The sequence below is a fragment of the Staurois parvus genome, unplaced genomic scaffold (genome assembly GCF_062004578.1).
Source record: "Staurois parvus isolate SC_StPar_1 unplaced genomic scaffold, SC_StPar_1.0 ptg000090l, whole genome shotgun sequence".
In the NCBI taxonomy this organism is placed as follows: Eukaryota; Metazoa; Chordata; class Amphibia; order Anura; family Ranidae; genus Staurois; species Staurois parvus.
The window spans coordinates 18,112,073-18,135,359 of record NW_028317886.1 but is presented as its reverse complement, the minus strand read 5'-3'; the positions used below and the strand labels follow the sequence as shown (position 1 = coordinate 18,135,359).

At 51.0% G+C, this 23,287-nt stretch overlaps 1 protein-coding gene across 1 annotated transcript in view; it reads right to left on the bottom strand.

Moving 5' to 3' along the window:
• GATB (glutamyl-tRNA amidotransferase subunit B) overlaps positions 1-23,287 on the bottom strand; it is a 201,046-nt gene that overhangs the window by 146,189 nt on the left and 31,570 nt on the right. Inside the window, exon 3 of the mRNA XM_089670459.1 lies at positions 21,687-21,800. Within this exon, the coding sequence (XP_089526585.1) occupies positions 21,687-21,800 (114 nt within the window). The remainder of the gene's footprint in view (positions 1-21,686; positions 21,801-23,287) is intronic.

Below are 23,287 nucleotides of genomic sequence, written 5' to 3'. Positions count from 1 at the left end.
GGGAGATGGAGAAGGTGAGGAGGTGGTGGTCGGAGAGAGGGAAGGGGGTGTTCGAGAACTGGTTGAGGGTACAGAGGTGGGAGAAGACAAGGTCCAGGGTGTTCCCTCCGAAGTGGGTGGAGGATTGAGTGTGCTGTGTGAGCGCGAAGGAGGAGGTTAGGTGGAGGAATTGGGAAGTAGCCGGGGTGTTGTCGTTGATGGGGATGTTGAAGTCCCCGAGGATGATGGTCGGTAGCTCAGAGGAGAGGAAGAAGGGGAGCCAGGCGGCGAAGTCATCCAGGAAGCGGGCTATGGATCCGGGAGGCCTGTAGATCACTGCGATCCTTAGGGGGGTGGGTGAGAAGAGTCGGATGCAGTGCGCCTCAAAGGAGGGGAAGGAAAGAGAGGGTGGGTTAGGGAGGACCTGGAAGGTGCTAAGCGGTGATAGGAGCAAGCCGACACTACCACCTCTGCGATCGCTCAGTCTTGGTGAATGGGTCCAGATGAGACCTCCATGGGTGAGTGCCGCAGGGGCAGTGGAGTCAGTGGCCTGTACCCAGGTTTCGGTGACTGCTAGGAGGTTGAGGGAGCGGGAGATGAAGAGGTCATGGATGGCGGTAAGCTTATTGCAAACCGAACGGGCATTCAGGAGTGCAACCGAGAGAGGGGGGATAGATATGGGGAGGAGGGGTACATGTATGAGGTTGAGGGGGTCGCGTCGGCTGGCGTGAGCAGGGGGGGCTCTAGGGGGGGTGTGAGGTGGTGAGGGGCCAGGGTTTGGGGAGATGTCCCCAGCTGATATGAGAAGGAGGAGGGTGAGGAAGGTGGCGTGGGAACGGGAGGTGTAGGAGCGCTTGGGTCTGAAAGTGGTGGCAAGTGGGTCAGCGGGGAAGTGGAGTAGCAGGAGGAGGTGGTGGGTGCCATAGTGGGGAGAGGGGAGAAGTGAGGGGGCAATATAGAGCTGCTTAGCGGGGGTGGGTGGGTAGAGGAAGGCGGTTTTAGGGATGGAGGAGAGGAGGACAAGGAGGAGGAGCGCGGGCGGCATGTTGGGGTGAGCGGGGTGCAGAAAGGGTCGGGGGGTGCTGGTCAGGGATGGCGAAGCAGTGTCCGAAACGCAGTGGGAGGTGGCTGGTAGTCCCAGGTGGGGTGGAGGGCAGGGGATCCCTGGTGGGATGGTGGCCGTGCTATCCCTGGTGGGTTAGTAGCGATCCCTGGAGGGATAGTGGTTAAGGGTCCCTGGTGGTTAGGGTTTCCGGTGGGTGGTGGGATCCCTGGTGGCTGGCGGTGGGATGGTGGTTGGGCTCCCTGATGGGTAGTGGGTGCCCCTGGTGGAGTACCTGATGTCCTGGAGCGTCGGGGTGGAGGTGGATCCCTCCTATGTTAGGAGGACCGTTGGTGGTGGTGGTAGCTTCCCCGGAGGAGCGGAGGCGTCCCGCTGCGATTCCAGCCACGGCCGGCAGGAAACACCGCGGCTTCGGGTGCCGTGGTAGGCCTCAAGCCGCTTCGGACCGCCGGAGCTCCGCTGGAGGGACGGAGTGTCTGTGTCCCCTTCAGGGTGTTGGTGGGGACATCGGCAGCAGGCTCAGGGGCCCGGATGGCAGCGGATCGGAGCTGACGAGCACGTGGCTGCTCCGGGCGAGCTGGTACCCGGTGGTTGGGAGGGATGGACCCAGGGCAAGTGAGGGGGGCCCTGGGGAGGCTGGCTGATCGGCGGGGGCCGGGGAACAGAGCAGCGGCGGCCTGGGCTGATGCCCGGCGATCCGGGTCGGCCGCGCCAGAAATCGAGGCCACGGCTTCGGGTGCCGGGTAGGCCGCAAGTCCCGGAGGTCCGGGAAAAAGGTCCAGTGGCCTTACCTGGCTGATGAGCAGGGACCGAAGGATCGTGGGGCCCCCGTTAGGGTCCGCTGCTGCCCAGATGGCAGCAGATTGGGAGCAGGAGCTCGCCGACGCACGTCCTTCTCGCCGGACGTCCGGATGAGTCAATTATGACTCAGGTAAGACGCTCCTGACGTTGTTTGTTGTTCAGGAGTGGCTTGACAAGAGGAATACGACATTTGAAGCCCATGTCCAGGATCCCTGTGTGTGTGTGGAGAGGATTGTCAGGAAAAGGTCATTCAAAAGTGTTGGGGACTTTCACAAGGAGTGGACTGAGGCTGGAGTCAGTGCATCAAGAGCTACCACACACACACAGGGATCCTGGACATGGGCTTCAAATGTCGTATTCCTCTTGTCAAGCCACTCCTGAACAACAAACGTCAGGAGCGTCTTACCTGGGCTAAAGAAAAACAGACCTGGTCTGTTGCTCAGTGGTCCAAAGTCCTCTTTTCTGATGAGAGCAACTTTTGCATCTCATTTGGAAACCAAGGACCCAGAGTATGGAGGAAGAATGGAGAGGCACACACTGCAAGATGCTTGAAGTCCAGTGTGAAGTTTCCACAGTCTGGGTTGATTTGGGGAGCCATGTCATCTGCTGGTGTTGGTCCACTGTGCTTCATTAAGTCCAGGGTCAACGCAGCCGTCTACCAGGAGATTTTGGAGCACTTCATGCTTACTTCCGCAGACGAGCTTTATGGGGATGCTGACGTCATTTTCCAGCAGGACTTGGCACCTGCCCACACTGCCAAAAGCACCAAAACCTGGTTCAATGACCAAGGGATTACTGTGCTTGATTGGCCAGCAAACTTGCCTGACCTGAACCCCATAGAGAATCTATGGGGCATTGCCAAGAGAAAGATGAGAGACATGAGACCGAACAATGCAGAAGAGTTGAAGGCCACTATTGAAGCATCCTGGTCTTCTATAACACCTCAGCAGTGCCACAGGCTGATAGGTTCCATGCCACGCCGCATTGAGGCAGTAATTGCTGCAAAAGGGGCCCAAACCAAGTACTGAGTACATATGCATGCTTATAATTTTCAGAGGTCCGATATTGTTCTATGTACAATCCTTGTTTTATGGATTTCATGTAATATTTGAATTTTCTGAGATTGTGGATTTGGGGTTTTCATGAGCTGTAAGCCATAATCATCACAATTATGACAAATCACGGCTTGAACTATCTTGCTTTGCATGTAATGAGTCTATCTCATATATTAGTTTCACCTTTTAAGTTGCATTACTGAAATAAATGAACTTTTGCACGATATTCTAATTTTTCGAGTTTCACCTGTATATGTAATATATATATATATATATATATATATATATAAATATACACACACACACACAAACGCTATACTGCCAAAAGTATAGGTACACCTACCTTTACACAGACATGTCTTCCTCCACAGGATTACACTTTCAGTTGGTCAACCCTTTTCAGCTTCAACTCTTCTGAGAAGGCTGCCCACAAGGTTTAGGAGTGTGTCCATGGGAAAGTTTGACCATTCTTCCAAAAATGCATTTCTGAGGTCAGAAACTGATGTCGGACGAGAAAGTCTGGCTCATAGTCTCTGCTCTAATTCATCCCAAAGGTGTTCTATCAGGTAGAGGTCAGGACTCCACTGGTCAGTCAAGTTCCTCCACCCCAAATGTGCTTACTCATGTCTTTATGGACCTTGCTTTGTGCACAGTCATGTTGGAACAGGAAGAGGCCATCCCCAAACTGTTCACACAAAGTTGGGAGTATGAAATTGTCCAAAATGTCTTGGTATGCCGATGCCTCAAGAGTTCCCTTCACTGGAACTAAGGGGCCAAGCCCAACCCTTGAAAAACAACCCCACACCATAATCCCCCCTCTACCAAACTTTACACTTGGCACAATGCAGTCAGGCAAGTACCGTTCTCCTAGCAACTGCCAAACCTAGACATGTCCATCAGATTGAAATAAACCTACGCCACAAACCTAATAAATTGATAAATAAATGCTGCTCCTCATAGATGAAACAACATAATGGATATGGGCTCAAAGTGCACGCTCTCAGGTTTAATTTGAGGGTATGTACATACAAATAGGAGGAAGGGTTTAGGAATTACAGCTCTTAAGAGTAGCCCTCCCCCCTTTTTCAAGGGGCCAAAAGTAATTGGACAATTGATTCAAAAGCTGTTTCATGGCCAGGTGTGGGCTACTCCTTCGTTATTTCTTCATCAATTAAGCAAGTAAAAGGCCTGGAGTTGATTCTAAGTGTGGTATTTGCATTTGTAATCTATTGCTGTGAACCTACAGTATCTCAAAGAAGTGAGTACACCCCTCACATTTTTGTAAATGACAACAATGAAAAAAATGACACTTTGCTACAATGTAAAGTAGTGAGTGTACAGCTTGTAGAACAGTGTAAATTTGCTGTCCCCTCAAAATAACTCAACACACAGCCATTAATGTCTTAACCTCTGGCAACAAAAGTGAGTACACCCCTAAGTGAAAATGTCCACATTGGGCCCAATTAGCAATTTTCCCTCCCCGGTGTCATGTGACTCGTTAGTGTTACAAAGTCTCAGGTGTGTCCGCTCACTCTCTCACACTGGTCACTGGAAGTTTAAGGCTACGTTCACACTAGCAATGTGTGCAGGCGGCAGAGAGGCATTTGGGAAGCGTTTTTACCACTTCCCAAACGCCTCTGCCAATTCTGCACATTACAGCACATGGTGCTGTTCTAACGAGAGCATTTGCATTGCGTTGTGGCAAAACGGACGCCTGTGGTCGAGTCAGGAGGCGTTGAAGCCTCCTATTCTAGTCTATGGTGCCGCTCCACAAACGCCCGCCTGGCGGTTGCGGGGCGGTAACACCATTCAAACTGCAATATAGGTGTCAGGGATCCCCGCGATCCGTCCCTCGATGGTCCCGGCGCAGGCGCACTGCTCCTCCCAGTACACGGGCACTAGGTCCGGGCCGGCCGCGGCGTTCGAGTTCGCGCATGCGCAGTAGAAGCCGCGGCCGCCCGCTGGGCACCAATGGCAGCGCAGGGCGGGATATTTAAAGGTCCCTGAGCTGTCATTTCGTTGCCTTCTGGTCTTACCTGCATTCCTGATCCTGTGAACCTGTATCCTGTAAGTTATTGACCCGGATTGCTCTTGACCTTGCTGATTTCTCCTGCCCAGACCCTTGCTTGCCTGACCTCTCTCCCTGGATGCCCCTCTGTAGATCTGACCTCCTGTTGCTGACCTGGCGTGTGACCCGACGATTCTCTGCCTGCTCCCTTGTACCTTACCGTCCTCTACATTACCGACTCGGCCTGTCTGACTACGCACTTGCTCAGCCATCCATCCATCCATCCCATCAGGGTCACCCGACCTCCTCACATCTGGCTCTCCCTGGTTGGAACCCCTGGCGGACACCCCTACCACTGACAGGTGTGCTCAGTAGAGGCGACCTGGTCTCAGGGTACTACAAGTCCATCCCCACCATCAGGGGCCCTGGTGAACAAGTACCCTGGGGCTTAGATTCCGCGCTCTGGGCACGCCTGACCGGTGGAGTGCTAGTGGTGCCGCTCGGCGGTCCCTCACAGTACCAGAAGGCCATGACTGAGCCTCGAGGAGGACTCACCCCGTTGGACGAGGTGTGCAGGCACCTGTCTACCCTGACGCAAGCTGTAAACACATTACAGGACAGATGTCTGCAGATCGAGAATCGGTTTCAGGCCTGCACCATATCTGTTCCTGTTTCACAGGCCCCGGCTCCTGCACCTCCAGTCGCAGCAGCCCACGAGCCGGCTCCTGGGCCTCCCACATCACTCCCTATGGCGGAACCCCGAGTACCCTTACCCGAGCGCTTCCATGGGGATCGCACACGTTTTCGGTCATTTCGTGACTCTTGTCTGCTCTTTTTTGAACTACAGCCACGGACCTTTTTGACAGAGTCAGTGAAAGTGGGGTTTGTTGTCTCCCTGCTGCAGGGTGAACCCCAAGACTGGGCCCACCGACTAAGGGGAAACAATGACCCTCACCTGATTTCGGTCGACAGCTTCTTTAACGCTATGGCCATCTTATATGATGACCCACAACGGGCGGCCTCGGCCGAGGCCACGTTATACGCACTCCGACAAGGTCGGCGGACGGCTGAGGAATACGCCTCTGACTTTAGGCGCTGGATGGGTGACACTCGTTGGAACGAGTTCGCCCTTTTACACCAGTTTCGTATGGGCCTATCTGAGGCTCTGAAAGACGAGCTCGCCCGGGTAGAGGTGCCCGAGATATTAGAGGACTTGATTGCACTCACTATTAAAATTGACCGTAGGCTACGGGAGCGCAGATTGGAGAGGTCTGGTCAGGGTCGCGGAAATCCCTGGGGGTCATTTCAGGGATCCGGTCAACATACTAGGCCAAGCATCCAGAACCTGCCGGCTGAAGATGCCCCCGAACCCATGCAGCTAGGCCTGGCTCGGCCTAAACTATCGCCTGAGGAACACCAGCGCAGACGCTCCCAGAATCTGTGCCTGTACTGCGGCGAAGCTGGTCACATGGTGCGTTCCTGCCCGCAGAAACTGAGTAAGTTCACTTCATCTTCTTTATCTGTTGGCGATATGACCCCGTCCCAGTACTTAGTTGTTCCCCTCTCCTTTCAGCTTTCCGAAAGGACCGTGGAGGTGTCGGCCATAGTTGATTCGGGGGCATGCAGCTGTTTTGTGGATATCAATTTTGCTCACCAGCAGGGTATTCCCCTCCGCCCAAAGGAGAAGGGGTTTCATATCTTTTTAGCTGATGGTTCCCGGATAAAGTCAGGAGTAGTCAACCAGGAGACCCCTTCCATTATGACTTCCATTGCCGGTCAGCACCGGGAACTCCTCCGCCTGGATGCTATTGCATCACCCCTTTTCCCAGTCATTCTGGGGCTCCCTTGGTTGCGGGCCCATAACCCCCACATTGACTGGGAAACTGGGGTTGTCTCGTTCCCTTCCCCATATTGTCGGGAACTGTGTCGAACTTCGGGCCCGGGGGTCCCCCAGGTTCTTCTGTGCTCTGAAGGGGATGACAGCCTGAAACAAGTGGTTCCTGCAGCCTATCACAAGTTCCTTGACGTGTTCAGTGAACGGGGAGCAGATGCTCTACCCCCCCACCGCCCATATGACTGTCCGATTGATCTGTTGCCCGGTTCTGAAATCCCGTTCGGACGAATTTTTCCCCTTTCTGAGCTGGAATTAGGGGCCCTGAAGGACTATATTGAGGATAGTCTCCGTAAGGGATTCATCCGTCCCTCCACTTCCCCAGCAGGTGCAGGGATCTTCTTTGTAGAAAAGAAGGACAAGACTTTGAGGCCATGCATTGACTATCGGGAGCTGAATAGGGTCACCATTAAAAATCGTTACCCATTACCTCTGGTACCTGAATTGTTCCAGAGCTTAAAGGCTGCGGTAGTATTTACCAAGTTAGACTTAAGGGGAGCCTACAATTTGGTTCGCATAAGGGAGGGGGATGAGTGGAAGACGGCCTTCCGCACCCGATTCGGCCATTTTGAATACCTGGTCATGCCTTTCGGGTTATGCAATGCGCCAGCCACCTTCCAGCACTTTGTAAACGACATCTTTAGGGACTTCCTGGACATCTTTGTCATCGTCTACTTAGACGACATTTTGATTTTCTCATCCTCCCTGGGGGAGCACAGGGTACATGTAACAAAGGTGTTGGGGCGGTTGCGGCAGCACGGGTTGTACGCTAAAGCAGAGAAATGCTGCTTTGAACAGACTAGCGTTACATTCCTGGGTCTGATTATCTCCACCACGGGGGTCGCAATGGACCCTCAGAAGGTCTCAGCGATCCTAGATTGGCCTGAACCCACGGACAGGAAAAGTGTCCAACGTTTTATTGGGTTCGCAAATTTCTACCGGAAGTTCATCAAGAACTTCTCGGGTCTGGTCTCCCCTATCACTCAATTAACTAAGCTTGGGACGCGATTCAGATGGACGCCCGAGGCACAGGAAGCCTTTGAGGCACTAAAAAGGTTATTTACCTCGGCACCCATTCTGGGTCATCCCGACGCCTCCCTGCCCTACATCTTAGAAGTAGATGCATCTGAAAACGCGGTTGGCTCCATCCTTTCCCAGCGGAAGGGCGCCAAGGAATTACTTCACCCAGTAGCATTCTTTTCACGGAAACTTACCCCGGCGGAGAGGAACTACGACATTGGGGATCGCGAGCTACTGGCTATCAAAACCGCTTTAGAGGAATGGAGGTACCTGCTGGAAGGTGCCTCCCATCCCATCCTGATATTCACGGACCACAAGAACCTGGAATATCTGAGGACGGCCAAACGTCTACGCCCACGACAAGCAAGATGGGCATTGTTTTTCTCGAGGTTCCAGTTCCACATCACATACAGGCCCGGCTCAAAAAACACGAAGCCTGACGCATTGTCGCGCATGTATGAGGACACCAAGGAGATCCCAGTGCCCGACACTATTCTTCCGGCAGGGAATTTCTTGGCCCTTCAGACAAACCTTCGCTCCGAGATCCTGAGGGCGTCCACAGCAATGTCTACCTCCGATGGGGCCCCCCTCCAGAACAAGGAGGGACTCCTATGGAGGGAGGACCGGATTGTGGTGCCAGAGGATGCCCGAACCTTAGTCTTGGGACATTACCATGATCACCCACTGGCAGGACATTTTGGACCGGTCAAGACCCTGGAACTTCTCCGGCGTTCCTTCTGGTGGCCGGACATGGCCAAGGATTGTAAGATCTACGTGGGCTCCTGTGCCATCTGCCAGCGGAACAAGCCTTCAAGGAACAAGGCATGGGGCCTGCTACGTCCATTGCCCATCCCTGAACGGCCCTGGCAGAGAATCTCCATGGACTTCATAGTCGAGCTCCCTCCTTCGCTGGACCACACAGCAATTCTCGTGGTTGTGGACCGCTTATCCAAGATGGCCCATTTCATCCCCTTACGGAAGACTCCATCTGCAGCCGAGACGGCACAAGTCTTTATTCGAGAGATCGTTAGACTGCATGGGGTTCCCGAAGACATCGTCTCGGACCGAGGGGTGCAGTTTACCTCGCGGTTTTGGAGGGCGCTGTGCAAAGCCCTGGATATCAAGCTGTCTCTTTCCTCGGCATTTCACCCTCAGACCAATGGCCAGACCGAGAGGACCAATCAGACCCTGGAGCAATACCTGCGATGCTACACATCATTCTCTCAGGACGACTGGGCGCCACTCCTCCCTTTGGCAGAATTCGCGTACAACAACGCTTGCCATTCAGCAACTGGGCAGTCCCCGTTCTTCGCCAACTATGGGTTTCATCCGGTCTTCCTCCCGGACTTGGTCCCGGAATGCCCGATTCCAGCGACGCAGGATGCACTGACCTTCTTCACCTCCAACAATAAGAAATTACAGGAAGCCATCCGTCAAGCCCAAGAAGACTACAAGAAGGCTTTCAATAGGAAGCGAAGAGGGAACCTGGTGTTGCAGCCCGGAGAGAAGGTTTGGCTGGCTACGTCAAACTTGAGGATGCTTTGCCCGTCAAAGAAGTTGGGACCTAAATTCATAGGCCCTTTTTGCGTCAAACGGATGGTCAATGAGGTGGCCTATGAACTTGTTCTCCCTGACACACTCAAGATCCACCCTGTCTTCCACGTGTCCCTGTTGAAACCGGTAGTCCCTGATGCCTTCCCGGAACGGGAATCCAGGCCCCCGGAGGCCGTAACGGTTGAAGAGGAAGAGGAATTCGAGGTGGAGGCAATCTTGAAGTGCCGTCGAAGGGGGGGCCAGACCCAATTTCTCATCAAGTGGAAGGGCTACAGCCCTGAGGACAGTTCGTGGGAACCAGCCCATAATGTCCATGCACCTAGGCTTGTCCGGAGGTTTCTTTGTGATCACCCGTGGTGGAGAGATCGGGTGGGCATCCGGAGGTTGCCCGTAGGGGGGGGGCAATGTCAGGGATCCCCGCGATCCGTCCCTCGATGGTCCCGGCGCAAACGCACTGCTCCTCCCAGTACACGGGCACTAGGTCCGGGCCGGCCGCGGCGTTCGAGTTCGCGCATGCGCAGTAGAAGCCGCGGCCGCCCGCTGGGCACCAATGGCAGCGCAGGGCGGGATATTTAAAGGTCCCTGAGCTGTCATTTCGTTGCCTTCTGGTCTTACCTGCATTCCTGATCCTGTGAACCTGTATCCTGTAAGTTATTGACCCGGATTGCTCTTGACCTTGCTGATTTCTCCTGCCCAGACCCTTGCTTGCCTGACCTCTCTCCCTGGATGCCCCTCTGTAGATCTGACCTCCTGTTGCTGACCTGGCGTGTGACCCGACGATTCTCTGCCTGCTCCCTTGTACCTTGCCGTCCTCTACATTACCGACTCGGCCTGTCTGACTACGCACTTGCTCAGCCATCCATCCATCCATCCCATCAGGGTCACCCGACCTCCTCACATCTGGCTCTCCCTGGTTGGAACCCCTGGCGGACACCCCTACCACTGACAGGTGTGCTCAGTAGAGGCGACCTGGTCTCAGGGTACTACAAGTCCATCCCCACCATCAGGGGCCCTGGTGAACAAGTACCCTGGGGCTTAGATTCCGCGCTCTGGGCACGCCTGACCGGTGGAGTGCTAGTGGTGCCGCTCGGCGGTCCCTCACAATAGGTGTTTGTGGGGCGTTTTTACCGCTTGGCAAACCCTGCTAAACCGCGCATGCGGCGTTTGCGGAGCATTAAAAAATGCTCCGCAAACGCCGGACTAACGCTTGCCAAACGCTATAGGGGCGTTTGGCAAGCGTTGGTAAAACAGCCAAGTGTGAACAAGCCCTTAGAGGATCTGAAAAAAAGAATTGTTGCTCTACATATAGATGGCCTAGGGCAGTGATGGCGAACCTTTTTGAGCCCGAGTGCCCAAACTGCAACCCAAAACCAACTTATTTCTTTCAAAGTGCCAACACTGCAATGAAACCTGAATATCGAGCTTTTGGTTTAGAAAAAACAACTCGTACAGTAGTGCAAACTAATTAACAGTACAGGGATGACCAGAGACTGCGGACACAGTACAGGGATGACCAGAGACTGCGGACACAGTACAGGGATGACCAGAGACTGCGGACAGTACAGGGATGACCAGAGACTGCGGACACAGTACAGGAGATGACCAGAGACTGCGGACACAGTACAGGGATGACCAGAGACTGCGGACAGTACAGGGATGACCAGAGACTGCGGAAAGTACAGGAGATGACCAGAGACTGCGGACAGTACAGGGATGACCAGAGACTGCGGACATAGTACAGGAGATGACCAGAGACTGCGGACACAGTACAGGGATGACCAGTGACTGCGGACAGTACAGGGATGACCAGAGACTGCGGAAAGTACAGGAGATGACCAGAGACTGCGGACAGTACAGGAGATGACCAGAGACTGCGGACAGTACAGGAGATGACCAGAGACTGCGGACAGTACAGAAGATGACCAGAGACTGCGGACAGTACAGGAGATGACCAGAGACTGCGGACAGTACAGGGATGACCAGAGACTGCGGACACAGTACAGGGATGACCAGAGACTGCGGACAGTACAGGAGATGACCAGAGACTGCGGACAGTACAGGAGATGACCAGAGACTGCGGACACAGTACAGGAGATGACCAGAGACTGCGGACACAGTACAGGAGATGACCAGAGACTGCGGACACAGTACAGGAGATGACCAGAGACTGCGAACAGTACAGGAGATGACCAGAGACTGCGGACAGTACAGGAGATGACCAGAGACTGCGGACAGTACAGGGATGACCAGAGACTGCGGAAAGTACAGGGATGACCAGAGACTGCGGACACAGTACAGGGATGACCAGAGACTGCGTACAGTACAGGGATTACCAGAGACTGCGGACACAGTACAGGGATGACCAGAGACTGCGGACATAGTACAGGGATGACCAGAGACTGCGGACATAGTACAGGGATGACCAGAGACTGCGGACACAGTACAGGAGATGACCAGAGACTGCGGACAGCACAGGAGATGACCAGAGACTGCGGACAGTACAGGAGATGACCAGAGACTGCGGACAGCACAGGAGATGACCAGAGACTGCGGACAGCACAGGAGATGACCAGAGACTGCGGACAGCACAGGGATGACCAGAGACTGCGGACAGCACAGGGATGACCAGAGACTGCGGACAGCACAGGGATGACCAGAGACTGCGGACAGCACAGGGATGACCAGAGACTGCGGACAGCACAGGGATGACCAGAGACTGCGGACAGCACAGGGATGACCAGAGACTGAGGACAGCACAGGGATGACCAGAGACTGCGGACAGCACAGGGATGACCAGAGACTGCGGACAGCACAGGAATGACCAGAGACTGCGGACAGCACAGGAATGACCAGAGACTGCGGACAGCACAGGGATGACTGCTGACCTTTGGGGAGGGAGGGGGAGCGGGTACCTGAATTTGACAGGTACCCGCTCTTACTTCCGCAGAGTTTTTTTTTTTATCTTACCTTTTCCTTTATCCAGCCGCGCGTTGTCTTCCCGGCTTCTGTAGTGTGGGCGGACAGCCGGATGCCCAGTGCGCATGCGCGAGAAGCGCTGCGCTTTGTGATTGGTCCGGCGGCTTCTGGGATCTGTCATGTGTCCCAGGTACCGCCTTACCATTCACAAAGAGCACTGCTTCTTGTGCATGCGCACTTGGGACCCGGCTGTCACGCACACTACAGCCGGGAAGACAGCGCGCCGCTGGATTCTCCTGGCGTGCCCACAGATAAGGCTCGGCGTGCCGGCTGTGGCACGCGTGCCACGGGTTCGCCATCACTGGCCTAGGGTATAAGAAGATTGCCAAGAACCTGAAACAAAGCTGCAGCACTGTGGCCAAGACCATACAGCGGTTTAACAGGACAAGTTTCACTCAGCACAGGCCTCGCCATGGTCGACCAAAGAAGTTGAGTGCACATGCTCAGCGTCATATCCAGAGGCTGTCTTTGGGAAATAGACGTATATGAGTGCTGCCAGCATTGCTGCAGAGGTTGAAGGGGTGGAGGGTCAGCCTGTCAGTGCTCAGACCATACGCCGCACACTGAATCAAATTGGTCTGCATGGCTGTCGTCCCAGAAGGAAGCCTCTTCTAAAGATGATGCACAAGAAAGCCCACAGTTTGCTGAAGACAAGCAGACTAAGGACATGGATTACTGGAACCATGGCCTGTGGTCTGATGAGACCAAGATAAACTTATTTGGTTCAGATGGTGTCAAGCGTGTGTGGCGGCAACCAGGTGAGGAGTACAAAGACAAGTGTCTTGCCTACAGTTAAGCATGGTGGTGGGAGTGTCATGGTCTGGGGCTGCATGAGTGCTGCCAGCACTGGGGAGCTACAGTTCATTGAGGGAACCATGAATGCCAACATGTACTATGACATACTGAAGCAGAGCATGATCCCCTTCCTTCGGAGACTAGGAAGCAGGGCAGTATTCCAACATGATAACGACCCCATACACACCTCCAAGACGACCACTGAATTGCTAAAGAAGCTGAGGGTAAAGGTGATGGACTGGCCAAGCATATCTCCAAACCTAAACCCTATTGAGCATCTGTGGGGCATCATCAAACAGAAGGTGGAGGAGCGCAAGGTCTCTAACATCCAACAGCTCCATGATGTCGTCATGGAGGAGTGGAAGAGGACTCCAGTGGCAACCTGCAAAGCTCTGGTGAACTCCATGCCCAAGAGGTTTAAGGAAGTGCTGGAAAATAATGGTGGCCACACAAACTATTGACACATTGGGCCCAATTTGGACATTTTCATTTAGGGGTGTACTCACTATTGTTGCCAGCGGTTTAGACATTAATGGCTGTGTGTTGAGTTATTTTGAGGGGACAGCAAATTTACACTGTTCTACAAGCTGTACACTCACTACTTTACATTGTAGCAGTGTCATTTCTTCAGTGTTGTCACATGAAAAGATATAATAAAATATTTACAAAAATGTGAGGGGTGTACTCACTTCTGTAAGATACTGTACAACATGCATTCAAACGAGCTGTCCATGCAAGTGAAACAGGCCATTGCAAGGCTTCAAAAATGAAACAAATCCATCAGAGAGATAGCAGCAACATTAGGAGTGGCCAAATCAACAGTTTGGTATATTCTGAGGAAAGAAGAATGCACTGGTGAGCTCAGCAACATAAAAAGGCATGGACGTCCACGGAAGACAACAATGGTGGATGATAACAGGATCCTCTCTATGGTAAAGAAAAACCCATTCACAATATCCAGACAAGTGAAGGACACTCTCCATGAGGTGGACGTATCATTGTCAAAGTCTACAATCAAGAGAAGACTTCACGAGAGCAAATACAGAGGGTTCACCACAAGGTGCAAACTATTCATAAGCCTGAACAATAGAAAAGCCAGATTTGACTTTGCCAAAAAACATCTAAAAAAGCCAGACCAGTTCTGGAAAAGCATTCTTTTGACAGATGAAACTAAGATTAATCTGTACCAGAATCACGGGAAGAAAAAAGTGTGGAGAATGCTTGAAACAGCTCATGATCTAAAGCACACAACGTCATCTGTAAAACATGGTGAAGGCAGTGTGATGGCATGGGCATGCATGGCTTCTAGTGACACTGGGTCATTGGTGTTTATTGATGATGTGACAGAAGCAGTCGGATGAAATCTGCAGTGTTTGGAGATATACTGTCAGGCCACATTCAGCTAAATGCAGCAAAGTTGATTGGACAGCGCTTCACAGTACAGATGGACAATAATTCAAAAAACACTGCAAAAACTTTTGAAGAAAAAGAAGTGGAATATTCTGCAATGGCCGAGTCAATCACCTGATCTCAACCCAATTGAGCATGCATTCTACTTGCTGAAGGCAAAACTAAAGGCAGAAAGACTCACAAAGAACAACTGAAGACAGCTGCAGTTAGAGCCTGGCAAAGCATCGGAAAGGAGGAAACCAGTCTTTGGAAATGTCCATGGGTTCCAGACTTCAGGTAATCATTGCCAGTAAAGGATTCTCAACAAAAAAATTAAAAAGGAACATTTTATTTATGAATATATTCATTTGTCCAATTACATTTGAGCCCTTGAAAATGGAGAGACTGTGCATAAAAATGGTTGCAGTTCCTAAAATTTGTACTTGACATTTATGTTCAACCCTTTGAAATAAAGCTGAAAGTCTGCACTTCAAATTCATTTGGATTGTTTAGTTTTAATTTATTCTGTATGGTGGCATACAGAGCCAAAAGTATGAAAATTGTGCCTGTGTCCAAATATACTGTATATGGACCTAACTGTACACCTACAGCCCTATATCTACACACATTGGGGCTGATTTACTAAAACCGGACTATGCAAAATCTGGTGCAGCTGTGCATAGAAACCAATCAACTTCCACGGTTTTTGTCAAAGCTTAATTGAACAAGCTGAAGTTAGAAGCTGATTGGCTAACATGAACAGATGTACCAGATTTTAATCTCTCTAGTTTTGTCAGGGACCATAGCGACGCATGGGTCTGCACATGCATAGGTGTCTGTCAAGACATGCAGGCAGCAGGGAACTAGGACACAGGCGCACCCGTCACCTATGACGGCGCTGGGCAGGCACTAGGACCTAGACGGCGCTGGGCAGGCACTAGGACCTAGGCTGCGCCTGTTTGGCGCAGGGTGGGCTACTTAAACCAGCCCTGCACAGACACAAGTTGCTGTATAGTCTGATCTTGTTTCTGTGATCTGCGAGTTGATTCCTGACTGTTGCTGACCTTTGCTTGAACCTGACCTTGCTGATATTCTCCTGCCCTGACCCTCTGGCTCATTTGACTACTCTTCTGGATATCCCTTCTGATCTGAACTTCTGTTACCAGACCCGGCGAGTGACCTGATTCCCCTGTGCCTGCTGTCTTGTACCACGCTGTCCGCCCATTACCGACCCGGCCCGTCTGACCACGCTATTGCTCAGCCATCCATCCGACCCGCACGGATTAGCTGCTATTCTCCAGACCTGTCTGCCTCTTCACACAAGGCTCTCCACCTGTCATTACCTCTGGTGATTCCTCTACCTCAGGTGGGTGTACTCAGGGGCCGCGACCTGGTCACTGTCCACTCCAAGCCCATCCCCACCATCAGGGGCTCTGGTGAACAAGCGGACTGGGGCTTAGACTCTGTGCCCTGAGGAATCCTGTCCTGTGGACTGCTAGAGTACACCAGGTGGTCCATAACAGAACCATACGGCCATGACGGAGCCTGGAAGAGGATTGACCCCGCTGGAGGAAATCTGTCAAATCTGGCTCTATCTCAAGCCGTCAAGGTATTACAAGAAGGGTACACGCACCTTGAGGGCCGTGTCCAGACGCTGGCCGCACCAGCCACCGCGGTCCAGAATCCAGTCTCTCCTGCAGAAGAACCTTCAGGACCTCCTTCTGTGGCAACGGTCTCTCTGCCCCCTCCAGAACCCCGTGTGCCTCTGCCGGAATGCTTTAATGGGAATTCAGGGCCTTTCAGAACGCATGTCTGCTGTACTTCAGGTTACAGCCCTGGACATTTTCATCCGAGTCAGTGAAGGTGGGGTTCATCGTCTCACTGATCCAGGATGAACCCCAGGGCTGGGCCCACCGACTAATGGAAACCCAGGACCCCCAGCTGGAAACGGTAACAGGGTTTTTCAGTGCAATGGCAGTCTTATATGACGACCCGCATCGCACTGCCTCCGCAGAAACAGCATTGTACGCCCTCAGGCAGGGCCGCCGGGCAGCGGAGGAATACGCTGCTGAGTTCAGACGCTGGATGGGGGGACACCCAATGGAATGACGCTGCTTTACGTTACCAATTTCAGATGGGTCTATCTGAGTCCCTTAAAGATGAGTTGGCCAGGGTGGGCCTTCCTGATTCATTGGAGAACCTCATCACCCTGTCCATTCAAATTGACCGCAGACTACGTGAGCGTAGGGCAGAAAGGTCCAACCAGGGTCAGAGGCCTGCATGGGTACTTCCTCGAACTCCTCTTCAACCCCCACCTGGAGGGAACCGAAGCATGGAACATGATGACACCCCTGAACCCATGCAGCTCGGTATGACACGACCATCTCTGTCAGTGGAAGAACGCCAGAGACAACGGGTGAATAACCTGTGTCTCTATTGCGGGGAAGCCGGTCACATGGTACGTTCTTGCCCAGCGAAAATGAGTAAGTGCCACACTGTTTTTTCCTCTGTATCTGCTTCACATGCTAGTCATTCAAGTTACTTAGTATTGCCTGTTTCCTTGCAGCTCCCAGGAGGAACCGTGTCAGCGACAGCAATTGTTGACTCTGGGGCATGTAGTTGTTTTATTGATTTGGATTTTGCCACACAACAGAGAATCCCCCTCCAGACCAGGGAATCAAGGTTAAATATCTTCTTAGCCGATGGGTCACACATTAAGTCAGGGGTAGTAGACCGGCAAACCCTGCCTATTTGCACCACAGTGACCAATCATCATCAGGAGTTTCTCTGACTGGACGCCATTGCGTCCCCATTATTTCCAATCATTCTGGGAATTCCGTGGCTGCGGGCCCACAACCCCCAGATTGATTGGAAAACCGGGACCATCCAGTTCCGGTCACCTTACTGCCAGGAACACTGTCACACCCCAACTACCTCGGCTCCCCAGCCCCTTCTATGTTTAGACGGAGACGCCGAGTTAGTCCAAATTATTCCCCCGGCCTATCATGACTTCTTAGATGTCTTTTGTAAGCGGGGGTCAGAAATTCTTCCTCCCCATCGGACTTATGACTGCCCCATTGACCTTCTGCCTGGATCTGAGATTCCGTTTGCACGGATATTCCCTCTGTCAGAACAGGAACTGGGGGTACTCAAGGAGTACATAGATGAAAACCTACAGAAGGGGTTCATTCGGCCCTCCACTTCGCCAGCCGGTGCTGGAATCTTTTTCGTGGAGAAGAAAGACAAGTCCTTAAGACCATGCATAGACTACCGGGACTTAAATAAAATTACGGTTAAGAACCGCTATCCCCTCCCTTTGGTCCCAGAGCTTTTCCAGAGATTAAAGACAGCGGTACTGTTTACTAAGTTAGACTTGAGGGGCGCGTATAACCTGGTCCGCATAAGAGAGGGGGATGAGTGGAAGACCGCATTTCGTACTCGATTTGGGCACTTCGAGTACCTTGTTATGCCCTTCGGACTTTGTAACGCCCCAGCCATGTTCCAGCACTTCATCAATGAGGTGTTTAGGGACTACCTGGACATTTTTGTTGTCGTCTACTTAGACGATATTCTAATTTTCTTGCCTTCCCTGGAGTCCCATAGGGGTCATGTTAGAAGTGTGTTGGAGTGTCTACGCCAACATGGGTTGTACGCTAAGGCGGACAAATGCAGTTTTGAGCAGCTCAGTATTGCATTTCTGGGGCTGATTATCTCCACCATGGGGGTTGCGATGGATCCTCAAAAAGTGTCAGCAATTCTTGAATGGCTGGTGCCCACGGACAAAAAGGGCGTACAACGCTTGGGTTTGCAAATTTCTATCGGAAATTTATCAGGAACTTCTCAGGCCTTGTGTCCCCCATTACCCAGCTTACCAAAGAAGGGGTACATTTTCGGTGGACATCCGAGCCACAGTCCGCATTCGAGACCCTGAAGAAACTGTTCACTACAGACCCCATTCTGAGTCATCCAGATTCCTCGCTTCCCTACATCCTGAAGGTCGATGCGTCTGAGAACGCGGTAGGGGCCATCCTGTCCCAGAGGAAAGGGACCAAGGAGCTCATGCACCCAGTGGCATTCTTTTCTAGGAAACTTACATCCGCCGAAAGAAATTACGATATCGGCGATCGGGAACTCTTGGCCATTAAAACGGCACTAGAGGAATGTAGGTATCTGCTGGAGGGGGCCACACATCCAATCCTAATCTTTATGGACCACAAGAATTTGGAATACTTGAGGACAGCCAAACGCCTGAGACCACGCCAAGCTAGATGGGCACTTTTCTTTTCCCGATTCGTGTTCCACATCACGTATAGGCCCGGGTCCAAGAACACCAAACTGGACGCCCTCTCCCGAATGTTTGAGGATCCAGAAGAAACCACTAAACCCGACACGATTCTGTCCACTGGGAACTTTCTTGCCCTCCAAACGGAGCTCCGCTCTAGGCTTCAGTCTGCAACTGTGGAAATGGCAAGCCTACCCCGGGTTTCTCTACAGAGGGTCTCCTTTGGAAGGAAGGGCGAGTTGTGGTACCCGAGAAAGTCCAAACTTCAGTTCTAGGATATTGTCAGGATCACCCATTAGCGGGCCATTTTGAAATCACCAAGACCCTAGAGTTGCTCCAGCGCACCTTCTGGTGGCCAAGCAAGGTCAAAGATTGTGATTAGTATGTGAAGTCCTGTGCCATCTGTCAGAGGAACAAGCCCACCAGAAGCAATGCCTGGGGTTTACTACGACCTTTACCTATACCGAGTCGGCCGTGGCCGATGATTTCTATGGATTTCATAGTGGAGCTTCCCCCATCTCAAAACCATTCAGCGATTTTCGTGGTTGTTGATCATCTATCAAAGATGGCCCATTTCTTGCCACTGAGGGGCAAGCCCTCGGCCCTGGAAACAGTGAAGATTTTCGTGAAGGAAATAGTAAGGCTTCATGGGATTCCAGGAGACATCGTTTTTGACTGTGGGTTCCAGTTTACCTCGAAGTTTTGGAAGGCGTTATGCGAGACTTTGGGTATTCAACTATCATTTTCGTCTACCTACCACCCACAGACCAATGGGCAGACAGAGAGGACAAATCAGACACTTGAGCAGTACTTGAGATGTTATACATCCTACCTCCAAGACGATTGGTTGACGCTCTTGCCATTGGCCGAATTCGCGTACAACGCTGCGAATCACTCCGCGACGGGGCAATACCCATTCTTTGCGAATTATGGGTTCCACCCCACATTCTTGCCCGACCTAATTCCTGAAGGTCCAGCTCCTGCCACGCCGGATATGCTGAGTTTTTTTTCTGCCAATAACAAGGTGCTTCAAGAAGCAATCATGAAGGCCCAAGAAGACAGTAAGAGGGCTTTTGACAAGAAAAGAAGAGGGAAACTGATCTTGAAACCAGGGGATCAGGTCTGGCTGGCAACTACCAACTTAAAGTTGTCTTGTCCTTCGAGGAAATTGGGGCCCAAGTTTATGGGTCCATTTCGGGTCAAACTAAAGATTAACGAGGTGGCATATGAACATTCGTTACCAGGGACCTGGAAGATTCACCCAGTGTTTCATGTCTCGCTACTTAAGCCAGCAGTACCGGATCCTTTCCCTGATCGAAGCTCCAAACCCCCGGAAGCCATAACCATCAACGAACAGGAGGAATTTGAGGTAGAATCAATCTTGGATTGCAGGAAGAGGGGCGGCCAGACACAGTTCCTGATAAAATGAAAGAGCTATGGCCCTGAGGAAAATTCCTGGGAGCCACCTCAAAATGTTCACACCCCTAGATTTGTCCGAGAATTCCATCGTAGCCACCCACGGAGGAGAGATCAGTTGGGCACCTGGAGGATGCTCATGGGGGGGCAATGTCAGGGACCATCGCGAAGCATGGGTCTGCACATGCGTAGGTGTCTGTCAAGACATGCAGGCAGCAGGGCACTAGGACCCAGGCGCACCCGTCACCTATGACAGCGCTGGGCAGGCACTAGGACCTAGGCTGCACCTGTCAGGCGCAGGGCGGGCTATTTAAACCAGCCCTGCACAGACACAAGTTGCCATATGGTCTGATCTTGTTCCTGTGATCTGTGAGTTGATTCCTGACTGTTGCTGACCTTTGCTTGAACCTGACCTTGCTGTTATTCTCCTGCCCTGACCCTCTGGCTCGTTTGACTACTCTTCTGGATATCCCTTCTGATCTGAACTTCTGTTACCAGACCCGGCGAGTGACCTGATTCCCCTGTGCCTGCTGTCTTGTACCACACTGTCCGCCCGTTACCGACCCGGCCCGTCTGACCACGCTATTGCTATTGCTCAGCCATCCATCCAACCCACACGGATTAGCTGCTATTCTCCAGACCTGTCTGCCTCTTCACACAAGGCTCTCCACCTGTCATTACCTCTGGTGATTCCTCTATCTCAGGTGGGTGTACTCAGGGGCCGCGACCTGGTCACTGTCCGCTCCAAGCCCATCCCCACCATCAGGGGCTCTGGTGAACAAGCGGACTGGGGCTTAGACTCCGTGCCCTGAGGAATCCTGTCCTGTGAACATCTAGAGTACACCAGATGGTCCATAACAAGTTTTAGTAAATCCACCCCATTGCAACGGCATGCTCTTGGAAGTCAATGCATTAGCCCCATTTTACAGGAAAATAAATCAATGCACGCATGTATACAGGGACAGAAAGGGGATAGGTGGAGTTCAGTAAATGTGTAGGCAGAGTTGTCAATCCAAACGGGGTTATTTAGCCTTTATAAAGCAAAGCAAAATTGTTAATGTACTGTAGAGATGTATTGAATATGTTTTTTCCCTTACATTCATTTCAAGAAAGTCCATCGTTGGCATATATGGCAGTGTTTGCAAAGCAAAGTGGCCAGGTACATTTTTTTTTAGTGACTTGGAGATACCCTTTCAGACTGTCTCTAGTACTCAATATGGAGAGGGAGAAGGAGACTACTGGGGCAGAGGTCTCCACCTGCTCAGCAAACAGGTCTCTGAATAGAGAGCAGAATACAATGGGTTGGGTATTGAACTGCTCCTTCCTATTATTCTCTCTGGTAGGAGACAAACACACTCATGGGATATGCAGGCAGGAGGGCTCAAGGAAAACATTGTTTCAAAATATCAACAAAACATACTAATCTGAACAATATAATTTTACAAAGAAATACTTACTGGCAAGTCAGCATAGAAGTAGTGCTTTCGATCAAAAAAAGATTTCTTGTTTATAGTGCAGTTCAAAGCTAGGCCAGTCATCACTGCTGCTTCGATACATCTCTTGTTGAGTGTCTGAGATAAACACAAACATACAAATGAAATCTGTGCAAGATGTATGTTACTCTAACTAAAGGCAAGAGTGGAGCAGATTTAGCAGTAATGCTGTGTTTGATGTGAGAGTCACGTCCTGAGAATAAAGACACCAAGAATTCCTTCAGGGAGAGCAAAGTCAGTCAGACAACAGATCACAAAGCTACCCTTATAATCAATGGGACAGTCACTGAGACAGACTGAGACTGGTGAAATTCCGCAGAGCATCTGGGAAGAAATTATTCATTGCTATTGCTTTGTGTAAATCCACTTACCAAAGCATGATTTAGTTACTAATGCTATTTTAGGGATTTAGACAAACTATGTATTTTTCATCTAAAGAAAAAATGGTTTTCTAATTTCAGTTAAAAAGTGAAGCTTTACATACTTTTCCAACTTTCCTGATTTAAATACTTGTTCCAGGTCAGTGACTTATAAGGAGGTAGTAAGGGCTTATTTTCCTCAGGAAAGGTAAACTTCAAGGGTACATTTACACTTATGTGCATGCATTACAGACCATGTAATAATACACGCATAACTGTATACGGGTCCTTATAGTGTCCTAAAAACATAATAAACGTAGGTGCATAGATGTAAACCATCCTGGATATTTTACTTGAAATGCATTTTCATGCAGTAAAAATATGTTATACTGCATGAAAACAGACAAGTATGAATCGGCCATAAAGCTCTTTCTTGTCTACCCACATACCAGAAAGAATAGACTTCAATAAGTAATGATCCAAGTGATCAAAAAATTATAAGTGAGGTGTTCAGAAAGATACTGCACCAATTCAACCTGCATGAGAAGTCTGTTAAATTGGTAGTACACAACAGGAAGAAAAAAAAGTCCCCTGCAAGGTAATGTCATGCACATGTACTAGCACATTATGTAAAACTTGTTTTAAAACAAAGCCCTCCAACAGCGCACTTTCACTGCTGTGGAGGCTTCCATCTTCACCTGTCTTCCTTCCGGGTTCGCGAGCTCCGGATGTCTGACAGGCTGGGCCGCAATGACATCACTCCAGCGTATGCACGCGGGAGTCCTTGCCCACGGCACAGATATGCCGTTCCTTCAGAGCGCATGCGCTGGCTTAAAAAACAAAGAGAGAATATCTCCTAAACGGTGCAAATTTAGGAGATATTAATTTTACCTACAGGTAAGCTTTATATTAAGCTTACCTGTAGGTAAAAAAAATAAATAAAAAATTACTACCACTTTAAGAAAAAGCCTTTGCTGTCCAAAAAGAACATCCCAGCAAGATACAATTTCTCCAATAAACATATAGGCAAACACCAGGCCTTCTGCAATTCCCTCTCAAATTTGTGCGCTTCTCAAATTATTAAACATTGAATGAACAATAAATAATTATTATAGATAGTGCAATAGTCAAGTGCCTTATTTATATAATAAAGTCCAGTAAAAGTGCCTTGTTGAATAGTTAAAGTCCAGTAGAATTATTCCAAAG